The 22,741-nt window shown below is 48.3% G+C and overlaps 1 protein-coding gene across 1 annotated transcript in view; it reads right to left on the reverse strand.

The window, feature by feature from the left end:
* Positions 1-4,963: 4,963 nt before the first annotated feature.
* The window catches only part of LOC140398867 (uncharacterized), a 144,412-nt gene continuing 126,634 nt past the window's right edge, over positions 4,964-22,741 (reverse strand). The window contains exons 30-32 of the mRNA XM_072487809.1: positions 15,660-15,796; positions 11,224-11,254; positions 4,964-5,193 (exon numbers count right to left, since the gene is read on the reverse strand). Of these exons, the coding sequence (XP_072343910.1) occupies positions 5,157-5,193; positions 11,224-11,254; positions 15,660-15,796 (205 nt within the window). The 3' untranslated portion in view covers positions 4,964-5,156. The remainder of the gene's footprint in view (positions 5,194-11,223; positions 11,255-15,659; positions 15,797-22,741) is intronic.

Here is a 22,741-nt window from a genome sequence, read left to right on the forward strand (position 1 = left end):
GTCTTAGTCAGAGCCTGATGCAAGATATCTGATTATGTTCATGCAGCAATGGCCTTCCTTTAGCTGTTTCTGTTGGCTGTGTCCTTCAGCAACTTACAAAGCGCCTTTAATGTAGTCAAATGACCCAAGGTGTTTTAGAGACATCAGACAAAATTTGCACCAAAGGCATAAAGGGAGCTAGTAGGGCTTGGTGAAAGAGGTAAAAGGAGCTTCCTTTATTTATATGGTGCCGGCCATTGTTGTGTTATGCTGCTTTGTGTAGCATACGCTGCTCCCTTGATGTATGCTTTGACAAAGAAAGCTCCAGACTATGAAATAAGTTCAATGTGTTTATTGAGCTATCAACACAGTTATTAAATGAGTTTGACTCTCTGCTAATCTAACAGTAGTAACTCAGTCTAGCTTTACCAGCCTGCTCTATGCCACGTGCTGGGTCTGATGCTGATCAACCCTGATGTACTCTCTAGATGTCAGTCTGTGGAAAGAGGGAGAGCATGTGTGCCCTGTCCTTTTATATGGGTTGTGAAGTGCCCCCTTGTGGTAATGCCACCTCTGGGTGTCCTGATTACCCATTGGTTGTGTCCTGTTGTAATGACCCATTGGCTGTATGTCTGCATGTCATAACATCTCTGGTGCTCCCTCTAGTGGTTACTTTGTTGTAGTGTATTTACATTAACCCCTTGTGTATATACAGTGATGCATATCACCACACCCATGTGCTCAGGAAGGTGTGAAGGAGTGTTTTAAAGAAGGGGGCAGGGGCAAAATAGAGGGGTTTGGGGAGGGGATTCCGGAGCTTTGGGCTGCCAATGGCGAAGTGAAGGAAATCGATGATTCACGCGGGGTCAGAATTGGAGGATAACAAAGACCCTGGGAGGGTTGTGGGGCTAGAGAGGATTACACAGATAGGGGGATTCCAAACACAAGGGTCAGAATTTTAATTGCGAGGCATTGCCAGACTGGGAGCCAATGGAGACAGTGAGAGGGACGCAGGGTGGCGATTGGTGAATGGGATCAGGGCACACTAGCTGAGATTCAGAGAGGGCGAGAGGCCAGACAGGCATCTGTTCCGTGTAATTGGGAGTTTTAAAACTTGCCCCTGTGATTGCACAGGGTCTGAAAATGGGGACAGACACGAGAGCCATTTTGCTTCCACCGTTTACTGGTGAATTATGGATGTAATAAATCAAGAGAAAAGTAGAGGTTTTCAAAAAAGGAAACAACTATTAAGGGTCTGCGCTAGATGTAAAAATCAAACTGGAATAAAATTTGAGAGGCGGTCACACACAGATCAAGAATGACGAGGCTGCTGCGGTGAGAGTGTGTAAATTAAACCCAGTGAAGTTTCAGTAACCCTATTCTTTAACGGTACACTGCTTCGAGAGAGATCGCCTTTGAATTTAGCTTTGGCCATCTGTGGCTGATAAACATATAATTACACGCAATTTAGGATTATATACAGTGGAAAAACCTCCGAATTCAGACTGCCGGTTTCACTGACAGCTTAAAGTTCCACCCCTTTTAAGACTGAAGGCAGTTTCTGCTGATTGGAATAATTTCAGGATTAAAAATGAAACCTCTGTCCTCCCTCACGATGCCTACATATTGGAGAATGGCTCGTGCCGTTGTGCCGACGGTTACTGGAGCATTGACTGTGGCGGAGAATGCTGGATAACAGATGGGATCATTCAGGATAGGACAAGAGGCCTTATCAACTCACTGTGCTGGCCTCTTGAAAGAGCTACCCAAATTAGCCTCTCTCCCCCTTGCTCTTTCCCCTATAAGCCTGGCAAATGTTTCCTTTGCAAGTCAATATCCAAATTCCGATGAAATAATCGGCTCCCACTACCCTTTCAGGCAGCACATCCCCGATCACAACATCGCAATGAGGAGAAAAGAACATTCTCATCTCCCCAATTTGCTTCTTTGCCAATCGGTGTCCTTGGATGACCCTGGACTCGGAGCATTGGAAATTCTCCTAATTTACTCTACCCAAGCTCCTCGTAATTCTGAACAGCTCCATTATTTATTCTGTCAAGGAGAACAGCAACCTTTCCAGTATCTCAACAGAACTAAGTCTTTCATCCCTGATCCCATTCTGGTTGTGGCGGGGAGCGTTATATCTTTAGTCACAAGAGAAAATCTCAGCAGGTCCGGTAGCATCCGCAGGGAGAGAAAAGATCAGATGACCTTTTGTCAGTTCCAAGGTACTCCCAGATCTTTCCAACGCCTCGTTCGTGTTTGTACTTGTCTAATGGAGGTTGGTAGGTCGTTTGAGCAGCAAAAGCATCGTAGCCGAGTTGGTCCTGCGTAGCAGGGCTGGAATGCGCAGGAGGAGGAGTCGATCGGGGTCGTTACTTGAGAACATATAAGGAAGCTGGTGAGCTCAGTTGGCTTGATGGCTAACATGTGGTTCAAAATATCTCCAATATGGGTTTGATTCTCATTCCGGCTCATGTAGACTCGGTTTCAATTCCCGGCTTGGGTGACTGTCTGTGCGGAGTCTGCACGTTCTCCCCGTGTCCTGCGTGGTGGTTTCCTCCGGGTGCTCTGGTTTCCTCCCACAAAGTCCCGAAAGACGTGCTTGTTAGTTGAATTGGACATTCTGAATTCTCCCTCCATGTACCCGAACTAGGCGCCAGAGTGTGACGACTAGGGGCTTTTCACAGTAACTTCATTGCAGTGATAACGTAAGCCTACTTGCGCCACGAATAAAGATGATTATAGAAAAGAGCAGAGACACTGACACTGGTGTTGTTGAGTTAGTAGGTATATACTTACAATGTTAAATACTCTGTGAATAAATAAAAGATTGGGTCCAGTTTCACCCTTCAAGTAACTATGAGCAGAACAGCAGAAATTCATACTCACGTGCAGTCATGGTCTCCACTAAGATTAGTCCAGTCAGTATATCCAATCCTTCTACTTTGTTAATATAGTTTCAAAATGGTCCTTACCTTTCAGCTTCGGTGATTTTAATAACTTTTTTTCCTTGTTGTCTTGGTTTGTTCTCCCCGATAAGACAATGGTTGGGGTTTGAGGAATGCAGAAAGCAGCCTGCAGCCCAACGTTTGTGCCGTAATGCGCTGGGGCAGAGGCAGGGCAACCTCACATTGACGCACCGTCACAGGACACCACTCGTTGGAAGCCTCAATGCACTGGGATACCTGCGAAGGGCTTCATCGGTGTGGGGCAGTGCTCCATCACACTGAGACACTGCTGCATCGTAACCCTGCTGCCAAACAGAGTGATGGAAGAGACGATGAATTATTTCAAAAGGGAACCTGGACAGGCACGTGAAGGAACAGCTCTGTCCAAACAGGGCAAGGGGATGGGATTGACTGGATTGCTCCAGAGAACTGGCACAGACGCAATGGGCCCAATGGCATGTGCCATTATGACTATGGCCCATTGGGCACCGCCACCTGGCTCCCTTGCGCTTCTTGGATGGTCTGTCCTTCTGACCGGCAAGGGGTGCGAAAAGATGCAAGAGCTTTCGACAGACTGCAGAATAACTGTATTTGGAAACTGCCAGACAGAGACCAGGCTCCATCAGATTTGCCATTCTGTTAAACATAGACAATAGGAGCAGCTGGAGGTGATTCGGCCCTTCGATATGATCATAACTATCCAACTCAGTAACCTGCTCCCGCTTTCCCCCCAATATCCTCTCACCTCTTTGCCCACAAGAACTAAAACTAACCCCCCAATCTTTTGTTCTCAATTGCTTTCAGTGTAGTGAATTCCACAAGCTCACCATTTGCTGGATGAAGAAATTTCTCATCTCTGTCCTAAAATGGTTTTACCCCGTATCCTGAGACTGTGACCCCTGGTTCTGAACTCCCCAACCATCCGGAACATCTGTCTGCATCTACCCTGTTAGAATTTTATAGGTTCCTATGAGATCCTCCGTCATTCTTATGAACTCCAGCGAATATAATCGTAACTGACTTAATCTCTCCTCACATGTCAATCCCACCACCCCAGGAATCAGTCTGGTAAACCTTCACTAGACTCCCTCCATACCAAGTACACCCTTCCTCAGATAAGGAGACCAAAGCTGCACACAGTACTCCCACGTGTGGTCGCACCAAGGCCCTGTATAAAAGGTGTAGCAAGATATCCCTGCTCCTGCACGCGAATCCTCTCGATATGTAGGCCAATGTATCATTTGCCTTCTTTACCCGCCTGCTGCACCTGCCTGCTTACCTTCAGCGACTGGTGTACGAGGACACCCAGGTCTTGTTGCACATTCCCCTCTCCCAATCCATAGCCATTCAGATAATAATCTGCCTTCCAGTTTTTTCTACCCAAGTGGATAATCTCACATTTTGGTTGCACGATACAAAGATAATGGGAATTGACGATTAAATAATTAAATTGACTGTCAATTGGTCCACAGTGACCCATACATGAAGTTGAGGAAAACTGGGAGATCTGCCCCACGCATCCTGACCAAGCGAACAGATGATTTGTTTAATCATCTGGTGGTTCCCAAGCATAAATCATAGTAACTCATCGGCTGGAGAGCACGTGTGACATCCCGAAAACGTGAGGGGCGCGGATTATAAATGCAAGTTCTTCCCTTTAGCGAGAGGACTGGTACAAATCCTTACATTTCCCAAGCTAATCATCGCAACATCTTCATAACGATGCTCGGAAAAGGAAGTATTTTTCCTCAATACCCGGTTGGAGAATAATAAAATGGTGTGTGGCAACTGCGGGGGGGGGGGGGGGGGGGGGGGGGGGGGGGGGGGGGGTTGGGGGTGGAATGGACTTGAAAGTATAAAGGGTTAAAGACTTTCCGGAGGACCTCATTGACAAAGTGAGAAGTTAGGACCGATTTAAAATAGAATTTTATTAGACAAAAGTACGGCTTAACATGATATCGCATGACAGAATGACAGACATAGCCCAGCACCGCGCCCCCCCCCCCCCCCCACCCCCCAAGCAACAAACATGATTTAATCTCACTCTGCACAGCGGCCAGTGACTTTAATAGCTTGCAATTACGATTCATTGTAAATCACGCCACCCACAGCACCTTTTGGGCTACCAAGTATCAATTATATATTTATATAATATATATATATTTATATATATATATATATATATATGTACTTCATACAAAGAATCAAATAAAAGCTGCATAGAATTCAGCCCCTCCATCCACTGGCGTGTGACTGACTGGACCTGAAAGAAGAAAAAAATCATTGAGCAGAACGAAACACACTTGCCCACAGAATCAGCTGCTAAACAGCAATCCAACTGACAGAAACAAATCACTTTTATTTAACAATTGGTGGTATTTCCATCGGTGTGGATTTTATACCCCCCACCCGGGTTCGGTCGCTGTTTTCAGGAAAAGGCACGACACAAACCTCAATTTATTTGGCTGCACAGTTGGGGGTACATTGGTCTCAGTGATGTAGAGAAGCGAGGATTGTTCTCCGCGGGACAGAGGGGGTTTCAGGGGAGATTTAACAAAGTTGCCCCAGATTGCCCTGCCGCACTGCACGATTCTATGAAACGGGTAGAGGTTTCATTGTCAGGGGATCTTGCATCAGGGGAACACCGCCCTTTCTTTCGGGTGCCTGCTCTCTCTCCTCCTGCTACTTCACTTAAACCGACCAATAACGCGAACCGAAGAAAATTAAGGACAGCAAAAGGGCATCAGGTCCTTCGACCTGTCCAACAGGGGCCCGGTGAAACACGAACACCAGGACTGCCCACAAACCAGCCTCACAACTCCCAGGAAACGAAGCAGGTATTGGGGGTCGTGGTTGCAGGGGAACGTAAGCCTGTTTTTTTAAAAGCTTGTGAAATTCCTTCACAACCCCACAGAGATGATCAAACCATTTCAAGGAGGCTACAGTGACTGGGAGACACATTCCCGGACTACCCACCTTCTATACTGCATCAGCAAGGCGCAAGTACCTGATGCACACCCCGGAATCAGAAGGTTTTTAATTCAAGTCCCACTCCAGTGACTTGCTGGCTGAAACTCCCCACTGCAGTATAGAGTGAATGCTACACTGTGGGGATGCCATTAAACAAAGGCCAAATTTGCCGGCTCGGTGAATATGATAAGTCCTATGGCACTATCATGAAGAGGGACAGGGGAGCTTGCCTCAGTATCTTGGCCAATGTTTGTCCCGCAATCAAAAAGAAATGAACTTCTCATGATCACATTGCTGTTTGTGGGAGCTTGCTGTGTCAAATTGGCTGCCATATTTCCTGCATAACAGCAGTGACTATACTTCAAATGTACTTGGCTGCAAAATGCTTTGGGATATTTGGAGCTTCTTAAAGATACCAGAGAGAAATGCTTTTCTTTTCCTTCCTCAGCCATGGCAATGGGAACTCACTGGGTGACCATCATAACAATCCTTTACTCACTAGGTGTAACTTATACTGTCCATTACTCCGAGTGACAGAGATTGTCCCTTCACGACTCGGGGCTGCTTCGTCTAATTCAGCATCCCTAGGACGGAATTCAACTAACTTGGCAAAGTGAATAGATTGGAATCTGTTTACACCCTTTAGATTCTATGCCTTTTGGGGAATACAAAGATATCTCTGATCACATCATAGAATCACAGCATTTACAGTGCAGTAGGAAGCCATTCGGCCCTTTCCAAGGGGACCGGCCCTTGGAAAGGGCACCCCACCTAAGCCCACGCCTCCACCCCATCCCTGTAACCCAGCAACCCCACCTAAACTTTGGACACTTAAGGGCAATTTAGCGCGGCCAATCCACCTAACCTGCACATCGTTGGGCTGCGGGAGGAAACCGGAGCAACCGGAGGAAACCCACGCAGACACGGGGAGAAAAATGCAAACTCCACAGAGACAGTCACCCGAGGCCGGAATTGAACCTGGGACCCTGGAGCTGTGAGGCAGATGTACTAACCACTGTGCCACCCAAGAGCCTCCTGGATTTTAAAACCAATATAAATACTCCACAATATTCCACTCATTTCATTCACTTGCTGCAGTAAGCTTTTGCTTTGTTTAGCTGAGTATGTTTAATTCTTACGATTATATCCCTTTGAAAAGAACTAGGTTTTGACTCAATACCCTTTCCATCTGACTGTTAAACCAGAGAGAAACATATAAAATAGCAGGAGGAGGCCATTCGGCCCCTCTAGGCTGCTCCGCCGTTCATTATGATTGCGGCTGATCATCCAACTCAATAGCCAAATCCCGCTTTCCCTCATATCCTTTGATCCCCTTCGCCCAAGTGTGGAAGATGGTGGTGTAGCAGTAATGTCACTGCACTCGTTAAACTAGAGGTCCGGGCGAATGGGTTCAAAACCCACCGTGGCAGCTGGCAGAATTTTTAAAAAAACCAATCAATTAATTAATAAAAATCAGGAATCTAAAGCTCGTCTCGATAACGGTGGGCATGAAACTACCATAGATTGTTGCCAAATCCCCCCTGGTTCAGCATTAATCCTTTAGGGAAGTTAATTCCCCAAGGAAATCTGCCATCCTTATCTGGTCTGGCCTACATGTGACCCCAGAGCACTGCAGGAGGCTCTGAAATGGGCACGCAAACCACTTCGCTCAAGGTATAAAGAAAGGCAACAAATGCCTACATTCCATGAAAGAAAAATTAAAGAGCAGGAAATTCTGAATCTATTGTGTACCACATGGTTTCAGAATCCAAAAGGACAGTCACGATATGACTCAAACAATTTTGCTGCACTCAGGGCTAGGTAAAGGCCAATTCTCTTGTCCCCTGATGACCCAATAGTAATTCTGTATTACAGGACAGTAAGTCCATAGCCAGCACGTTACAGCCCAGGGATGTTGCAGAGGGATTTAGAATCAAACGGGTGCTATATCTGATATCATCCAGAGTACGTGCTAAAGGATTCAATGGGGAAAGGGAGGCTTGCGGCTATTTTGTGCATCTCTCCTGTGACCTCTCTCGTTGAACATTTACATTTGGTTCCACCAGCCCCTTCATGACCATTCAAAGTCGTTTTTGCACTTTATGAATAATCTGTTCCCCATAAGACCCTATTCACGACGCTCTAAGCTGCTCTGGCTTATGTCGTATTTGCTTTGTGATTTTGCCCTTCTTCTGTCCGGTAACAAATTATTTATTTGTCGACGTACTGTATACCTTTTCGCATTCACTGTAACTATCTATTATTTTGCTTTTGTCTGCTGTGTACGTACTGTGCACATTTCCTTGGCAGCAGAAAATTACTTCTCGCTGTACTTCGGTACACGTGACAATAAATAAAACAGAATCAAATCTTACGAATCGGAATCAACAATAACAAAGCAGATTGGAAATTCAGCTTCTTGAGCAGCTTTGAATAGAGTCTTTTGTATTTATGCAAAGTAAGCCCGGATGCATTTCAGGAGTAGCTGGATAAAGACAAGAGGGGGATAGGAATAGAAGATTCTGCTGACATAGCGAGATGTAGGGGGGCATTAGGTGGGGTTTGAACATGCATTATCTAACGGCATGCAGATTGGGGTTGATCTTCAGGCCAAGTACAAAATCCACTTTTTCACCATTGAGAAACAAAGATGATGGGCATGGTATTGGACAACATCAAGGATGCAATGGCCCACAGGCCAAAGATTAAACCTGAACTTGGAAAAAACTATGAGTGGATGCCCAGCACAGCATTGAGTGACATAGGTAGTAAATACATGGTGGGCAGCATGATAGCATTGTGGTTAGCAATATGGTCCCAGGGCCATATGCTTCATGGCGCCAGGGTCCCAGGTTTGATTCCCCGCTGGGTCACTGTCTGTGCAGAGTCTGCACACGTTCTCCCCGTGTCTGCGTGGGTTTCCTCCCACAAGTCCCAAAAGACGTGCTTGTTAGGTGAATTGGTCACTCTGAATTCTCCCTCAGTGTACCCGAACAGGCGCCGGAGTGTGGCGACTAGGGGGATTTCACAGTAACTTCATTGCAGTGCTAATGTAAGCTGACTAGTGACAATAAAGATTATTAAATTAAATAAGGACATGAAAGGGCGAGGGCGACAGAGAAGAGAAAAATAAGAAAGAGGGTGGCAGGGAGAGAGAGAGGGGGAGGCAGAGAGAGAACGAGGGGCTAGAATGGGGAGAGAAAGAACGAGGGGGTAGAATGGGGAGAGAGAGAACGAGGGGGTAGAATGGGGAGAGAGAGAACGAGGGGGTAGAATGGGGAGAGCGAGAATGAGGAGGTAGAATGGGGAGAGAGAGAACGAGGGGCTAGAATGGGGAGAGAAAGAACGAGGGGGTAGAATGGGGAGAGCGAGAATGAGGAGGTAGAATGGGGAGAGCGAGAACGAGGGGGTAGAATTGGGAGAGAGAGAACGAGGGGGTAGAATGGCAAGGAGAGAACAGGGGGGGGGGGCGTGCAATGCAGGAGGTGCTGGACGATCTAGGTGACAGCGTGTCCATCCATGAGAAGGCAAAACTTATTTCTGGATTCTATAATTTAGGTTTGGGGTTAGGAGCAGCTTCTGGAATCAGAAAATACCAATGCCAGGGCCACAGAACCAGTTAGGAGAGAGGAGGAGGAACATCAGCACATGTCCAATTGGAAGGGAAAACGGTTTAGAAGGTTACTATTGATCCCCAGTACAGAAGCATTTGTATCCAAGCCATTATTCCTTTCACAATTCTCCCGTCAATCAACAGCGAGTTCAACTTCTGGCATTTAATGCCAAATTGAACGCATTTATTTTAACAGTGACTAAAAGGAAGAACCAGGGTTAAAAGGATCTGTTTAATTTGCATTCTAAAGCAAGCATCTTTAAAAAAAAAAATAAATTTAGAGTGCCCAATTTATGTTTTCCAATTAAGGGGCAATTTAGCGCGGCCAATCCACCTCGCCTGCACATCTTTGGGCTGTGGGGGGGGCGAAACCCATGCAATCACGGGGAGAATGTGCAAACTCCACACGGACAGTGACCCAGAGCCGGGATCGAACCTGGGATCTCGGTGCTGCGAGGCAGCCGTGCGAGCCGCTGCGCCATGGTGCTGCCCCCTAAAGCAAGCATCTTGTCACAACGTACCGAGTTCAGCATGGACGGGTCTGATCTGTAACAAGAGCACCAGCTCACCGGTGATTACTACCCACACAAAACTGGCGGGTTGTGAATAGGGATTTACACTGACTCCAACCCACGGGCAACTTGGAATCAGAAACCAATCTCTTAAAAAAAAACTATGAACCTTTAAATAAAATTGTATCTTGCAACAACATTTAGGTCCAAAGTTTATTTTTTTAAATAACGTTTTGCGGGGGGGGGGGGGGGGGGTGGGGGTGGGGATTCATTGCTGGGACTTTGCTGGATAGGACAGAACCATTTGATACGTAAACCAGCAATTCAGATCAGTAATAGCTTCTTGAAAGATCTCTGAATGACTTAACTGCAGAGTAAAATACCAATGTCCAGTGCCAGAATGGCACGCTGCAGTAGCATTCGCTTGTCTGACAGACGTGTGCCTCAGAATGCCGGCTAACACTCCCCAGTTCAATACTGAAGCACTGCGGCAACGTTGGAGGTGCCATTTGTTTTGAATGAGATGCTAAACTCGAGGTACTGTGGCACTCGGGCGAACATAAAAGGATCCCATTGGCCACTTTTTAGACAAAGAGCGGAGCTGTTGCCCACCAGGGTCCAGGGCAATATCTATCACTCAACCAACAGGATTGTCTGGTCATAAATATCTTTGCAGCTTGTGGAACCTGTGCATGTATTTTGTGTTTGAATGGAACAGCGGAGCTCTCAGCCAATTAAGATCAAAGCTGAAGCTGCATATAAACTGTATATCAAAGATATACTCAGCCAGAGTGTTTTGAGAGACTGCAATACAGTCAAGGGTTGATCTAAGATTTTACTAACAACCTGGAGATTATAATCAAACAAGATGAGAATGACTCTTTTAAGTCCTTTAACTTCCTACCTGTTCATTATATAATAAAGTGTATTTCTCCGCTGATTAATCCTTTATTGAACTTAGTAGCAAAACAACAAAACACAACAATCCTCTTACAGTAGAAATACAGAAGACATGTACAACACAGTAAAAAGCAAATTCAAGGCATTATCTAAAATGCAAAATTGGGAAAATTGTCTTTTAACCCATAAAGGGCTTGCCACTGTTTTTTTGTAGATCCGGCTTGATCAGCAGACAAGGGTTAATAGGATTCCAGGTTCTGGTATCAGTTAGAAATGAACTTTCAGCCTCATTACTTACTGATGAGGTGCCCCAAAACCGCTTCCAAACCCTGCAAATAATTTGATAGGAAACAAAGCAAAAATTAGTCGCGTCTTTAACATAAACATAAAAATCCCACAGAACAGCTTGAATTTATACAGCCCATTTCAAGGTACTAGGACATCTAAAGAGCTTCACATCCAATGATGTATAGTCACCGTTCTAGTGCTGAGAAATACAGCAGCTAAACTGGGCATAGCAAGCTGCAGAAAATAGCGATGAAAGACACGACCAATCATCAGATTTTTTTAGTGATGATGGTTACTAGTTAAACGGGCTCAGGGGGAACACCTCTGCTCCACTCAAAACAACGACTTGGGATCTTTTACATCCACCCAAGGGGGAAGAACGGGGCCTCGATTCAATACCTCCTCGGAAAAGCAGCACCCCCGACAGTGCAGCGATCCCTCAGTGCGTGTTACACAAAAACTGGGGCCGGAGAGATATGGCCCCTTCAGCCCGCTGTGCCTTTCGATAAGATCACAGCTGATCATCCATCTAGCTTCACTTTCCCATCCTACAAGTACATAAAAAGCAAGAGGGTAGCCAGGGAAAGGGTTGGCCCACTGAAGGATAGGCAAGGGAATCTATGTGCGGAGCCAGAGGAAATGGGCGAGCTACTAAATGAATACTTTGCATCAGTATTCACCAAAGAGAAGAAATTGGTAGATGTTGAGTCTGGAGAAGGGTGTGTAGATAGCCTGGGTCACATTGAGATCCAAAAAGACGAGGTGTTGGGTGTCTTAAAAATATTAAGGTAGATAAGTCCCCAGGGCCTGATGGGATCTACCCCAGAATACTGAAGGAGGCTGGAGAGGAAATTGCTGAGGCCTTGACAGAAATCTTTGGATCCTCACTGTCTTCAGGGGATGTCCCGGAGGACTGGAGAATAGCCAATGTTGGTCCTCTGTTTAAGAAGGGTAGCAAGGATAATCCAGGGAACTACAGGCCGGTGAGCCTTACTTCAGTGGTAGGGAAATTACTGGAGAGAATTCTTCGAATCAGGATCTACTCCCATTTGGAAGCAAATGGACGTATTAGTGAGAGGCAGCATGGTTTTGTGAAGGGGAGGTCATGTCTCACTAACTTGATAGAGTTTTTCGAGGAGGTCACTAAGATGATTGATGCAGGTAGGGCAGTGGATGTTGTCTATATGGGCTTCAGTAAGGCCATTGACAAGGTCCCTCATGGTAGACTAGTACAAAAGGTGAAGTCACACGGGATCAGGGGTGAGCTGGCAGGGTGGATACAGAACTGGCTAGGTCATAGAAGGCAGAGAGTAGCAATGGAAGGATGCTTTTCTAATTGGAGGGCTGTGACCAGTGGTGTTCCACAGGGATCAGTGCTGGGACCTTTGCTCTTTGTAGTATATATAAATGATTTGGAGGAAAATGTAACTGGTCTGATTAGTAAGTTTGCAGACGACACAAAGGTTGGTGGAATTGCGGATAGCGATGAGGACTGTCAGAGGATACAGCAGGATTTAGATTGTTTGGAGACTTGGGCGGAGAGATGGCAGATGGAGTTTAATCCGGACAGATGTGAGGTAATGCATTTTGGAAGGTCTAATGCAGGTATGGAATATACAGTGAATGGTAGAACCCTCAAGAGTATTGAAAGTCAAAGAGATCTAGGAGTACAGGTCCACAGGTCATTGAAAGGGGCAAAACAGGTGGAGAAGGTAGTCAAGAAGGCATACGGCATGCTTGCCTTCATTGGCCGGGGCATTGAGTATAAGAATTGGCAAGTCATGTTGCAGCTGTATAGAACCTTAGTTAGGCCACACTTGGAGTATAGTGTTCAATTCTGGTCGCCACACTACCAGAAGGATGTGGAGGCTTTAGCGAGGGTGCAGAAGAGATTTACCAGAATGTTGCCTGGTATGGAGGGCATTAGCTATGAGGAGCGGTTGAATAAACTCGGTTTGTTCTCACTGGAACGAAGGAGGTTGAGGGGAGTCCTGATAGAGGTTTACAAAATTATGAGGGGCATAGACAGAGTGGATAGTCAGAGGCGTTTCCCCGGGGTAGAGGGGTCAATTACTAGGGGGCATAGGTTTAAGGTGAGAGGGGCAAGGTTTAGAGTAGATGTACGAGGCAAGTCTTTTACGCAGAGGGTAGTGGGTGCCTGGAACTCGCTACCGGAGGAGGTGGTGGACGCAGGGACAATAGTGACATTTAAGGGGCATCTTGACAAATACATGAATAGGATGGGAATAGAGGGATACGGACCCAGGAAGTGTAGAAGATTGTAGTTTAGTCGGGCAGCATGGTCGGCACGGACTTGGAGGGCCGAAGGGCCTGTTCCTGTGCTGTACATTTCTTTGTTCTTTGTTTTGTTCTAACACTGGATTCCCTTAGTGTCCAAAATTCCATCAATATCAGCCTCCAATAACTGGGCATCCATTCCTCCAGCTTAATCTGCAAAGATTCACAGCCCTCCCAGTGAACAAAGTTCCTCATTTTAGTCCGAAATAGCCCACTGCTTATCCTGAGACTATAACCCCTATTTCTAGACTCCCGAGGCAAGGGAAACAGCCTTACAGCTTGGATTAGATGCTCAAGTCCCTGCAGGACGCTGAGGAGAAGGATGATTATAGCTCCTGAATGGACGTGAAAATAAAGGCTCCTGTGACGATGTCATGGCAACGATTTACAGAGAGCCGAGTCGCCTGCACAGAACCCAGCAACTTGTGGACGCAGATTTCGCACCGGGAACGGATGCGAACTATTTAAACCTTTTCAATTAGAATAGGACATGGAATATATCGAAGTTACTGCAGTGTGTTTAAGAGTCTCCACAGCTGCTTTGTACGGAGTTTCGGTCCCGTGACATTCCCATTCTGCTGCTGCCAACAGCGGAATTGTCCAGGTTGTGCTCATGTCCCTTCATCCAGTCCAATGTCAGCTGAGGCTCAGTTGGTAGCTTTCTCACCCAAGTCAGAGGGGAAGGCTTCAGCACCAAAATCATGCCCAACACTCCCAATGCAGTAGAGAATGATGCATCGTCTTTATGAAACGCTACCCTGCCTGTACTTGGAGGTGGGTGTAAAAGGATCCCACGGCACAACTTCAAACAAGAACAGGGAGGTCCCACCTGGTGTACAGGTTAATATTTATCCTCAATCCACATCACATAAAACAGATTAGCTGGGCATTAGCACATTGCTGTCTGTAGGAAGCCTGCACCCACAATCTCTTTGTTACAACAATAAATACTGTTTCAAAAAGTACTTTGGGATGTCCTGGGGCTTGAAAGTTGATCCTTTTCGAATAAATGGAATTGTACATAAACTTTTAAAAAATATTTAAATTTAGAGGACCCAATTATTGTATTTTTTTCCAATGAAGCAGCAATTTAATGTGGCCAATCCACCTGCACATCTTTTTGGGTTGTGGGGGTGAGACCCACGCAGACACGGGGAGAATGTGCAAACTCCACACGGACTGTGACCCGGGGCCGGGATCAAACCCGGGTACCGGGTTCAGCGCCCTGAGGCAGCAGTGCTAACCACTGCGCCACCGTGCCGCCCAGAATGGTACATAAACTTACACCACAGCATAAAACAAAACTAGTTTCCAATTGCACGTTCCTTTCAGAGGACATGTTGAAGAGACATAAACAGAGTGCTTTTCCCACTGGGCAAGGCTACAGATTAGCAGCTTCACAGTTACTGCCCATCCCAACTACGCAGATGGAAGTCAACTGAATGCGGCGATGCTGCATGGGTGTGGGTGTGCCTTGGTGCAGTTATCCGTGCATGTCCCTGTCTGCGTGTATAGATCATAGAATTTACAGTGCAGAAGGAGGCCATTCGGCCCATCGAGTCTGCACCGGCTCTTGGAAAGAGCACCCTACCCAAGGTCAACACCTCCACCCTATCCCCATAACCCAGTAACCCCACCCAACACTAAGGGCAATTTTGGACACAAAGGGCAATTTTGGACACGAAGGGCAATTTATCATGGCCAATCCACCTAACCTGCACATCTTTGGACTGTGGGAGGAAACCGGAGCACCCGGAGGAAACCCACGCACACACTGGGAGGATGTGCAGACTCCGCACAGACAGTGACCCAAGCCGGAATCGAACTTGGGACCCTGGAGCTGTGAAGCAATTGTGCTATCAACAATGCTACCGTGCTGCCCGTATAGGACAGTTACTAACAGATCCAATAAGGAATTCAGATGGAACGTCTTCACCCAGAGAGTAGTTAGAATGTGGAACCCGTTACCTTGGGTGCCCTCAAGGCCTATGGCGCAAAGGCTATTAATGGGAAGCTCCATAAATACCCAGGGAGAGGATGGATATGCTAACAGGGTTAGGAGAAATAGGAAAGGAGGAAGCGGGTTGGTCCAAAAGGGCCCGTTTCCCTGGTACGTATAATGTTGGTCATAAACATGGGAATTCATACCTGTTCCGCTGGACCCAAAGCCTGTAAAACTGCTCCCCTGTCCTCCAAAACCAGGTGTCGGAGGTGTTCCAAAAGTACCTGCATTTTGCTGATGTGCTACGCCTGCAAACGTTTGTGCGTTGGCAGTGTTTCCAAAGCTGTATTAAAAAGAAAAAAAAAGTTATTGGTTAGCCACAACATACAACTGACCAGTTAAAACGCAGCTGATAGAGGAAGACGGCTCCAGTCATCAGGGTTTAGCTAACTGTGTATTGCGTGAAACCAGACAACGACAGCATAGTTTTTTTCCAAAGCAGTAATTCATTTATCACACTGAACGAAACATTTAAACCACCCATTATGGTTAGGAGAGAATTGCTGGCAAGACCAGCGTTTACTCCCCCTTCCTAATTGCTCACAAAAAGGTGATGTCGGGTCACCTTGCTGTCAGTGGCGTCGATAAACCCACAGTGCTGTTGGGTAAGGTGTTGGCTGATTTTGACTCGGTGGTGATGAAGGAATAGAGATGTGTGCCCGAGTCAGGGGGATGTTGCAGGTTACGGTGTTCCCAAGCACCTGCTGCCATTGTCCACCGAGTGGGAGAGATTGATGGTAGGTTTGGGAGAGGCTTGTCATAGAAGCCTTGTTGCGGTGCATCTTGTAGCTGTTGCAGATTGTAGCCATGGGACACTGCTGCTGAAGGGAGTGGATGTTTATGTCAGAGGGCATTGCGTCTATCAAGTGAACTGATCTAATTAACTAACGGTGGAACTGACGAGACTTCTCGGGTGGGATTTTGCAGCTGCGACAGTCACGGGCGCAAATCCCGCCATGGCCGCTAAATCTCCCAAGAGGCCAACAGCGGGATTTGCGTTGGCGAGATTTCAGAAGGCGATCTTCCCAGGCCCTCCATTTAAAAAAAAAATATGTTTTATTGAAATTTTTTCGATCAAAATTTTTTCCCCTTACAGAACAAACATAACAGTAAAGAAAGTTTAACAATAAACAAATGGCTAATCAACATGGTAATCTAATCATTTAACATAAACTAAAACTTCCACCCCCCCTCCCCCCCCCCCCCCCCCCCCCTCCCCCTGGGTTGCTGCTGCTGGTCATCTGTCTTCCCTCTAACGTTCCCCTAGGTAGTCGAGAAATGGCTGCCACCGCCTGGTGAACCCTTGAGCCGATCCTCTCAGGGCAAACTTTATCTGCTCCAGTTTTATGAACCCCGCCATATCCTTTACCCAGGCCTCCAGTCCGGGGGGTTTCGCTTCCTTCCACATGAGGAAGAGGAATTTACCCTGCTTAGGGCATCAGCCCACATACCCTCCTCTATCTCCTCCCCTAGCTCTTCTTCCCACTTTCCTTTTAGTTCGCCCACCAACTCCTTCCCCTCTTCCCTCATCTCTCGGTATATCTCTGACACCTTGCCCTCTCCGACCCACACCCCGAAAGCACTCGGTCCTGAATCCCCTGTACCGGGAGCAGCGGAAATTCCCTCACCTGTTGTCTAGTGAACGCCCTCACCTGCATATATCTAAGGAAGTTTCCCCGGGGCAACTTATACTTTTCCTCCAATGCTCCCAAGCTCGCAAACGTCCCATCTATAAATAAATCTCCCATCCTCCTAATTCCCAACTGGTGCCAGCTCTGAAATCCTCCATCCATTCTTCCTGGGGCAAACCTATGGTTGTTCCTGATTGGGGACCCCACCAGGGCTCCCCGCACACCTCTCTGTCGCCTCCATTGTCCCCAGATATTCAATGTTGCCGCCACCACCGGGTTCGTGGTAAACCTTTTTGGTGAGAACGGTAGCGGCGCCGTCACCAGCGCCTCTAAGCTCGTCCCTTTACAGGACTTTCTCTCCAGTCTTTTCCACGCCGCTCCCTCTCCCTCCATCATCCATTTACGAATCATCGCCACATTGGCGGCCCAATAGTAGTCGCCCAAATTCGGTAGCGCCAATCCTCCTCTGTCCCTGCTACGTTGTAGGAACCTCCTCCTTACCCTCGGGACTTTCCCTGCCCACACGAAGCTCCTGATGCTCCTGTCTATTTTTTTGAAAAAGGTCTTAGTGATTAGTATAGGGAGACATTGAAATACAAATAAGAACCTCGGGAGGACCATCATCTTAATTGCCTGCACTCTGCCCGCCAGCGACAGAGGCTGCATGTCCCACCTCTTGAAGTCCTCCTCCATTTGTTCTACCAATTGTGTCAGATTAAGTCTGTGCAAGGTTCCCCAGCTCCTAGTGATCTGAATCCCCAGGTATCGGAAGTTTCTTTCCACTTTCCTTAGAGGCAAGCCTTCTATCTCTCTACTCTGGTCCCCTGGGTGTATCACAAATAGTTCACTCTTCCCCACGTTGAGCCTATATCCCGAGAAATCTCCGAACTCCCTCAACATCCGCATAACCTCTATCATCCCCCCCGCTGGGTCCGACACATACAACAGTAGGTCATCCGCGTTTAGCGAGACTCGGTGTTCTTCTCCCCCTCTAATCACCCCTCTCCATTTCCTGGAGTCTCTCAACGCCATGGCCAGAGGTTCAATTGCCAACGCGAACAACAGTGGAGACAGCGGGCATCCCTGTCTTGTTCCCCTATATAATCAGAAATACTCCGATCTTTGCCGACCCGTGACTACACTTGCCGTTGGGGCCCCATAAAGAAGTTTGACCCAGCTAATAAACCCGTTCCCGAACCCAAACCTCCTTAACACCTCCCATAAATACTCCCACTCCACCCTATCAAATGCCTTCTCTGCATCCATTGCCGCCACTATCTCTGCCTCCCCCTCCACTGGGGGCATCATTATCACCCCTAATAGTCGTCGCACGTTGACATTCAGTTGTCTCCCTTTTACGAACCCTGTCTGGTCTTCGTGCACCACCCCCGGGACACAGTCCTCTATCCTCGATGCCAGTACCTTTGCCAGCAATTTCGCATCCACATTCAATAATGAAATAGGTCTATAGGACCCGCACTGCAACGGACCTTTATCCCACTTCAAAATTAGCGATATCGTCGCCTCCGACATTGTCGGGGGTAAAGTCCCTCCTTCCCTGGCCTCATTGAACGACCTCACCAACAACGGGGCCAACAAGTCCACATATTTTCTATAAAATTCCACCGGGAACCCGTCTGGTCCCGGGGCCTTCCCTGCTTGCATGTTCCCCAGCCCCTTAATAACCTCGTCCACCCCAATCGGTGCCCCCAGGCCTTCCACCTCCTGCTCCTCCACCCTCGGGAACCTCAATTGATCCAGGAACTGCCGCATCCCCTCCTCTCCCTCTAGGGGTTGGGACCTATACAGTCCCTCATAAAAGGTCTTGAACACCTCATTTATCTTCCCTGCTCTTCGCACCGTGGCTCCCTTTTCGTCTCTAATTCCCCCTATCTCCCTCGCCGCTGTCCTCTTTCGCAACTGATGAGCCAGCAGGCGACTAGCCTTTTCCCCATATTCATACCTCCTCCCCTGTGCCTTCCTCCACAGCACCTCCGCCTTTCTGGTGGTCAGGAGGTCAAACTCCGTCTGGAGTCGTCTCCTCTCCCTGTACAGTCCCTCCTCCGGGGTCTCTGCAAATTCCCTATCCACCCTTAAAATCTCCCCCAGTAATCTTTCCCTTTCCTTGGCCTCTGTTTTCCCTTTGTGGGCCCCAATGGAGATCAGCTCTCCTCTGACCACCGCTTTTAGTGCTTCCCATACCACTCCCACACGGACCTCCCCGTCGTCATTGACCTCCAGGTATCTCTCAATACACCCCCGCACTCTTGCACACACTCCCTCATCCGCCATCAGTCCCACATCTAATCGCCAGAGTGCTCTCTGCTCCCTTTCCTCTCCTAGTTCCAGGTCCACCCAGTGTGGGACATGGTCCGAAACCGCTATGGCTGAATACTCAGCTTCTTCCACCCGTGAGATCAACGACCTTCCCAAAACAAAAAAATCTATCCGGGAGTACACTTTATGGACATGGGAGAAGGAGGAGAACTCCCTGGCCCTCGGTCTAAGAAATCGCCATGGATCCACTCCCCCCATTTGGTCCATAAACCCCTTGAGCACCTTGGCCGCTGCCGGCCTTCTTCCGGTCTTTGAGCTGGATCTATCTAGCCCTGGGTCCAGTACGGTATTGAAGTCCCCTCCCAATATCAAGTTTCCTACCTCCAGGTCCGGTATACGACCCAGCATCCGTCTCATAAATCCCGCATCGTCCCAATTCGGGGCATATACATTAACCAACACGACCTCCATTCCCTCCAGCCTGCCACTCACCATTACATATCTACCTCCGCTATCTGCTACGATGTTCTTTGCTTCAAATGCTACCCGTTTCCCCACCAATATGGCCACCCCTCTATTCTTTGCATCTAGCCGAGTGGAACACCTGTCCCACCCATCCTTTCCTTAACATAACTTGGTCCGCCACCTTCAGGTGCGTCTCTTGGAGCATAGCCACGTCTGCCCTTAGTCCTTTCAAATGCGCGAGCACTCGGGCCCTTTTAATCGGTCCGTTCAGGCCTCTCACGTTCCACATGATCAGCCTCACTAGGGGGCTACCTGCCCCCCTCCCGTGTCGACTAGCCATCACCTTCTCTAGGCCAGTCCCATATCCCGCCTCCGCGCTCCCACTCGCTCCCCAGGCGTCGCCTTCCATCCCCGTCCACCTACTCTTTAGCCATTTCCTTTTGATTTCCGCAGCAGCAACCCAGTCCGCCCCCCCCCCCCCCCCCCGCTAGATCCCTTTCTAGCGTGATTGCTCCCCCCAAAATACTTCTGCAAGTCAGCTGACTTCAACTGACCCCGGCTACTCCTGCTCACTCCTTGACCCCCCCTTGCGCCCGTCTTCCCGCCATAATCTTTCTGGCGCGGGAACATCCCTTTATCTGACCCGCCTCTTGTGGCGCAGCTCCCTTTCCTCTCCTCCTCCCATTCCTCATTCTCCGCCTATGTCCCTTCTTTCCCCCCTCACCGGCACCCACATTTCCTAGTGTCTCCCCCCATCCCAATTTACTTCTCTATTTACATCACCCATAACAATAACATTCCCTACAGTATCAGTCCCTCAGTTCCGATCCAATTTCTCCTCTTTAATAAAGGTCCATGCTTCTTCCGCCGTATCGAAATAATGGTGTCTCTCCTGGTACGTGACCCATAGTCTTGCCGGCTGCAGCATCCCGAACTTCACCTTTTTGTGTAACACCTCCTTGGCTCGGTTAAAACTCGCCCTCCTTCTCGCCACCTCCGCACTCCAATCTTGGTACACCCGTACCACTGCATTCTCCCATCTGCTACTCCATACCTTTTTAGCCCATCTCAGGACCTCTTCGCTATCTTTAAGGCGGTGAAATCGCACAATTGTCGCCCTGGGTGGTTCTCCCGCTTTTGGTCTTCTCGCCGGGATCCGATGTGCCCACTCCACCTCCAAGGGGCCCGCAGGGGCCTCAGCACCCATCAATGAGCTTAGCATCGTACTTACATAAGCTCCACAGTCCACTCCTTCCACTCCCTCAGGGAGACCCAATATCCGAAGGTTCTTCCTTCGCGCTCTGTTTTCTAGGGCCTCGATCCTTTCAATACACTTTTTATGGAGTGCCTCGTGCGTCTGTGTTTTGACCGCCAGGCCCAGGATCTCGTCCTCATTATCCGTCACCTTCTGCTCCACCACGCGGAGCTCTGTCTCCTGGGTCCTTTGTGCCTCCTTGAGCCCCTCAATTGCCTGTAGCATCGGGGTCAGCACCTCCCTCTTTAGTAGCTCCACACACCGTCTCAAAAATTCGACTTGCTCGGGCCCCCATGTCGCCTGAGCTTTCTCCGCCGCCATCTTGTGTCTTCTCCCTTTCTGTCTCTTTCGTCGACGATTCCTCGCGCTGCAGCCGCCACCGCCGATATTTTCCTCCTTCGTTTGGGGGGGGGGGGGGGGGGGGGGACGACTCCCTATTCACTCACCCCACACCGGGATGTGTCGCCCAAAAATTTCCCGTTGGGGCTCTTAAAAGAGCCCGAAGGTCCGTCGGAGCTGGAGACGCCGAAACGTGCGGCTAGCAGGGCATCGCCGCAACCGGAAGTCTTCCCAGGCCCTCCATGATGACGCGATCAGGTTCACACCCAGGAAGGGCGCAAATCGCAATTGTATGAATTTGTATCCATCACAATATACTCAGTGCAGTTAATGTCGCATCTTCAACCCTTATTGAATCTTCCCACCCCACCAGGTGTGACGTCACATTGGCAGGAATTACTACAGCTTTTTAAAAGCGGGAACCAGGTGCTATGACCTCCGAGAGGGAGGGAGGTGGTGAGCACCATGGTCTCCACTGAGCACCAGGGAGCTCAAGGGGACAGAGTCTAACTGGAACGGGCTTGGGAATTTCCGGGATGGCGGTCACGACTGGTGTGGGTGGTCCTTTAGTCTAATGCCTGTGCTGTTTATAAGTTCTTAGAGCGCTGTGTTTGGCTGATGTCTGTGACGTGGGGTGGCTGCGGGCCAGATGGGGCGAGGTGTGATGAGAGTCTAGGAGATGGGCTGAATGGGCTGGGTGGATGAGACCCTGAAAGAGAAGGGAGGTGTCGGGGGACAAAAACTCTCGAGAGGCTATCTGGGAGTGTTAAGTGTAGAAGCATGACAGCAATGAGATCTCGGAACGGTACAGCCAGAGTAGGAAGGGTGCCGATTAGCTTTGCCTATCCCTGAAGCACAAAGCAATTGTGCCCTCTTAACATTCCAGAGGCCCGTGCTTGCCAAACTAACTGGCCATCGAGAGTTAGCCCGCAACAATGTCAGCTGCTCGCAGTCTCTTTTTAAAAAAAAAAAATAATAATTTTAATTAAAGTTTTCACAAAATATCAACAACAAAATGTAAAAGGAACCCAATAGAATTAAATACAAAACAAAACAACCCGGTGCCCCCCTCCCCCCATACATAAATAATAGATTAACACCCGCCGAAACACATAGCAAATATATACACCCCCTCAGATCCCCCAGTATAGACAGGCAAAAATAAAATAGAACCACCCCTCCCTCCCCCTCTGGGCTGCATAGACTTCCTGGCAGAATGGTAGACAAAGAACGGTTGCCACCGCCTGAAAAACTCTTGCAC

Source organism: Scyliorhinus torazame, chromosome 22 (genome assembly GCF_047496885.1).
Source record: "Scyliorhinus torazame isolate Kashiwa2021f chromosome 22, sScyTor2.1, whole genome shotgun sequence".
In the NCBI taxonomy this organism is placed as follows: domain Eukaryota; kingdom Metazoa; phylum Chordata; class Chondrichthyes; order Carcharhiniformes; family Scyliorhinidae; genus Scyliorhinus; species Scyliorhinus torazame.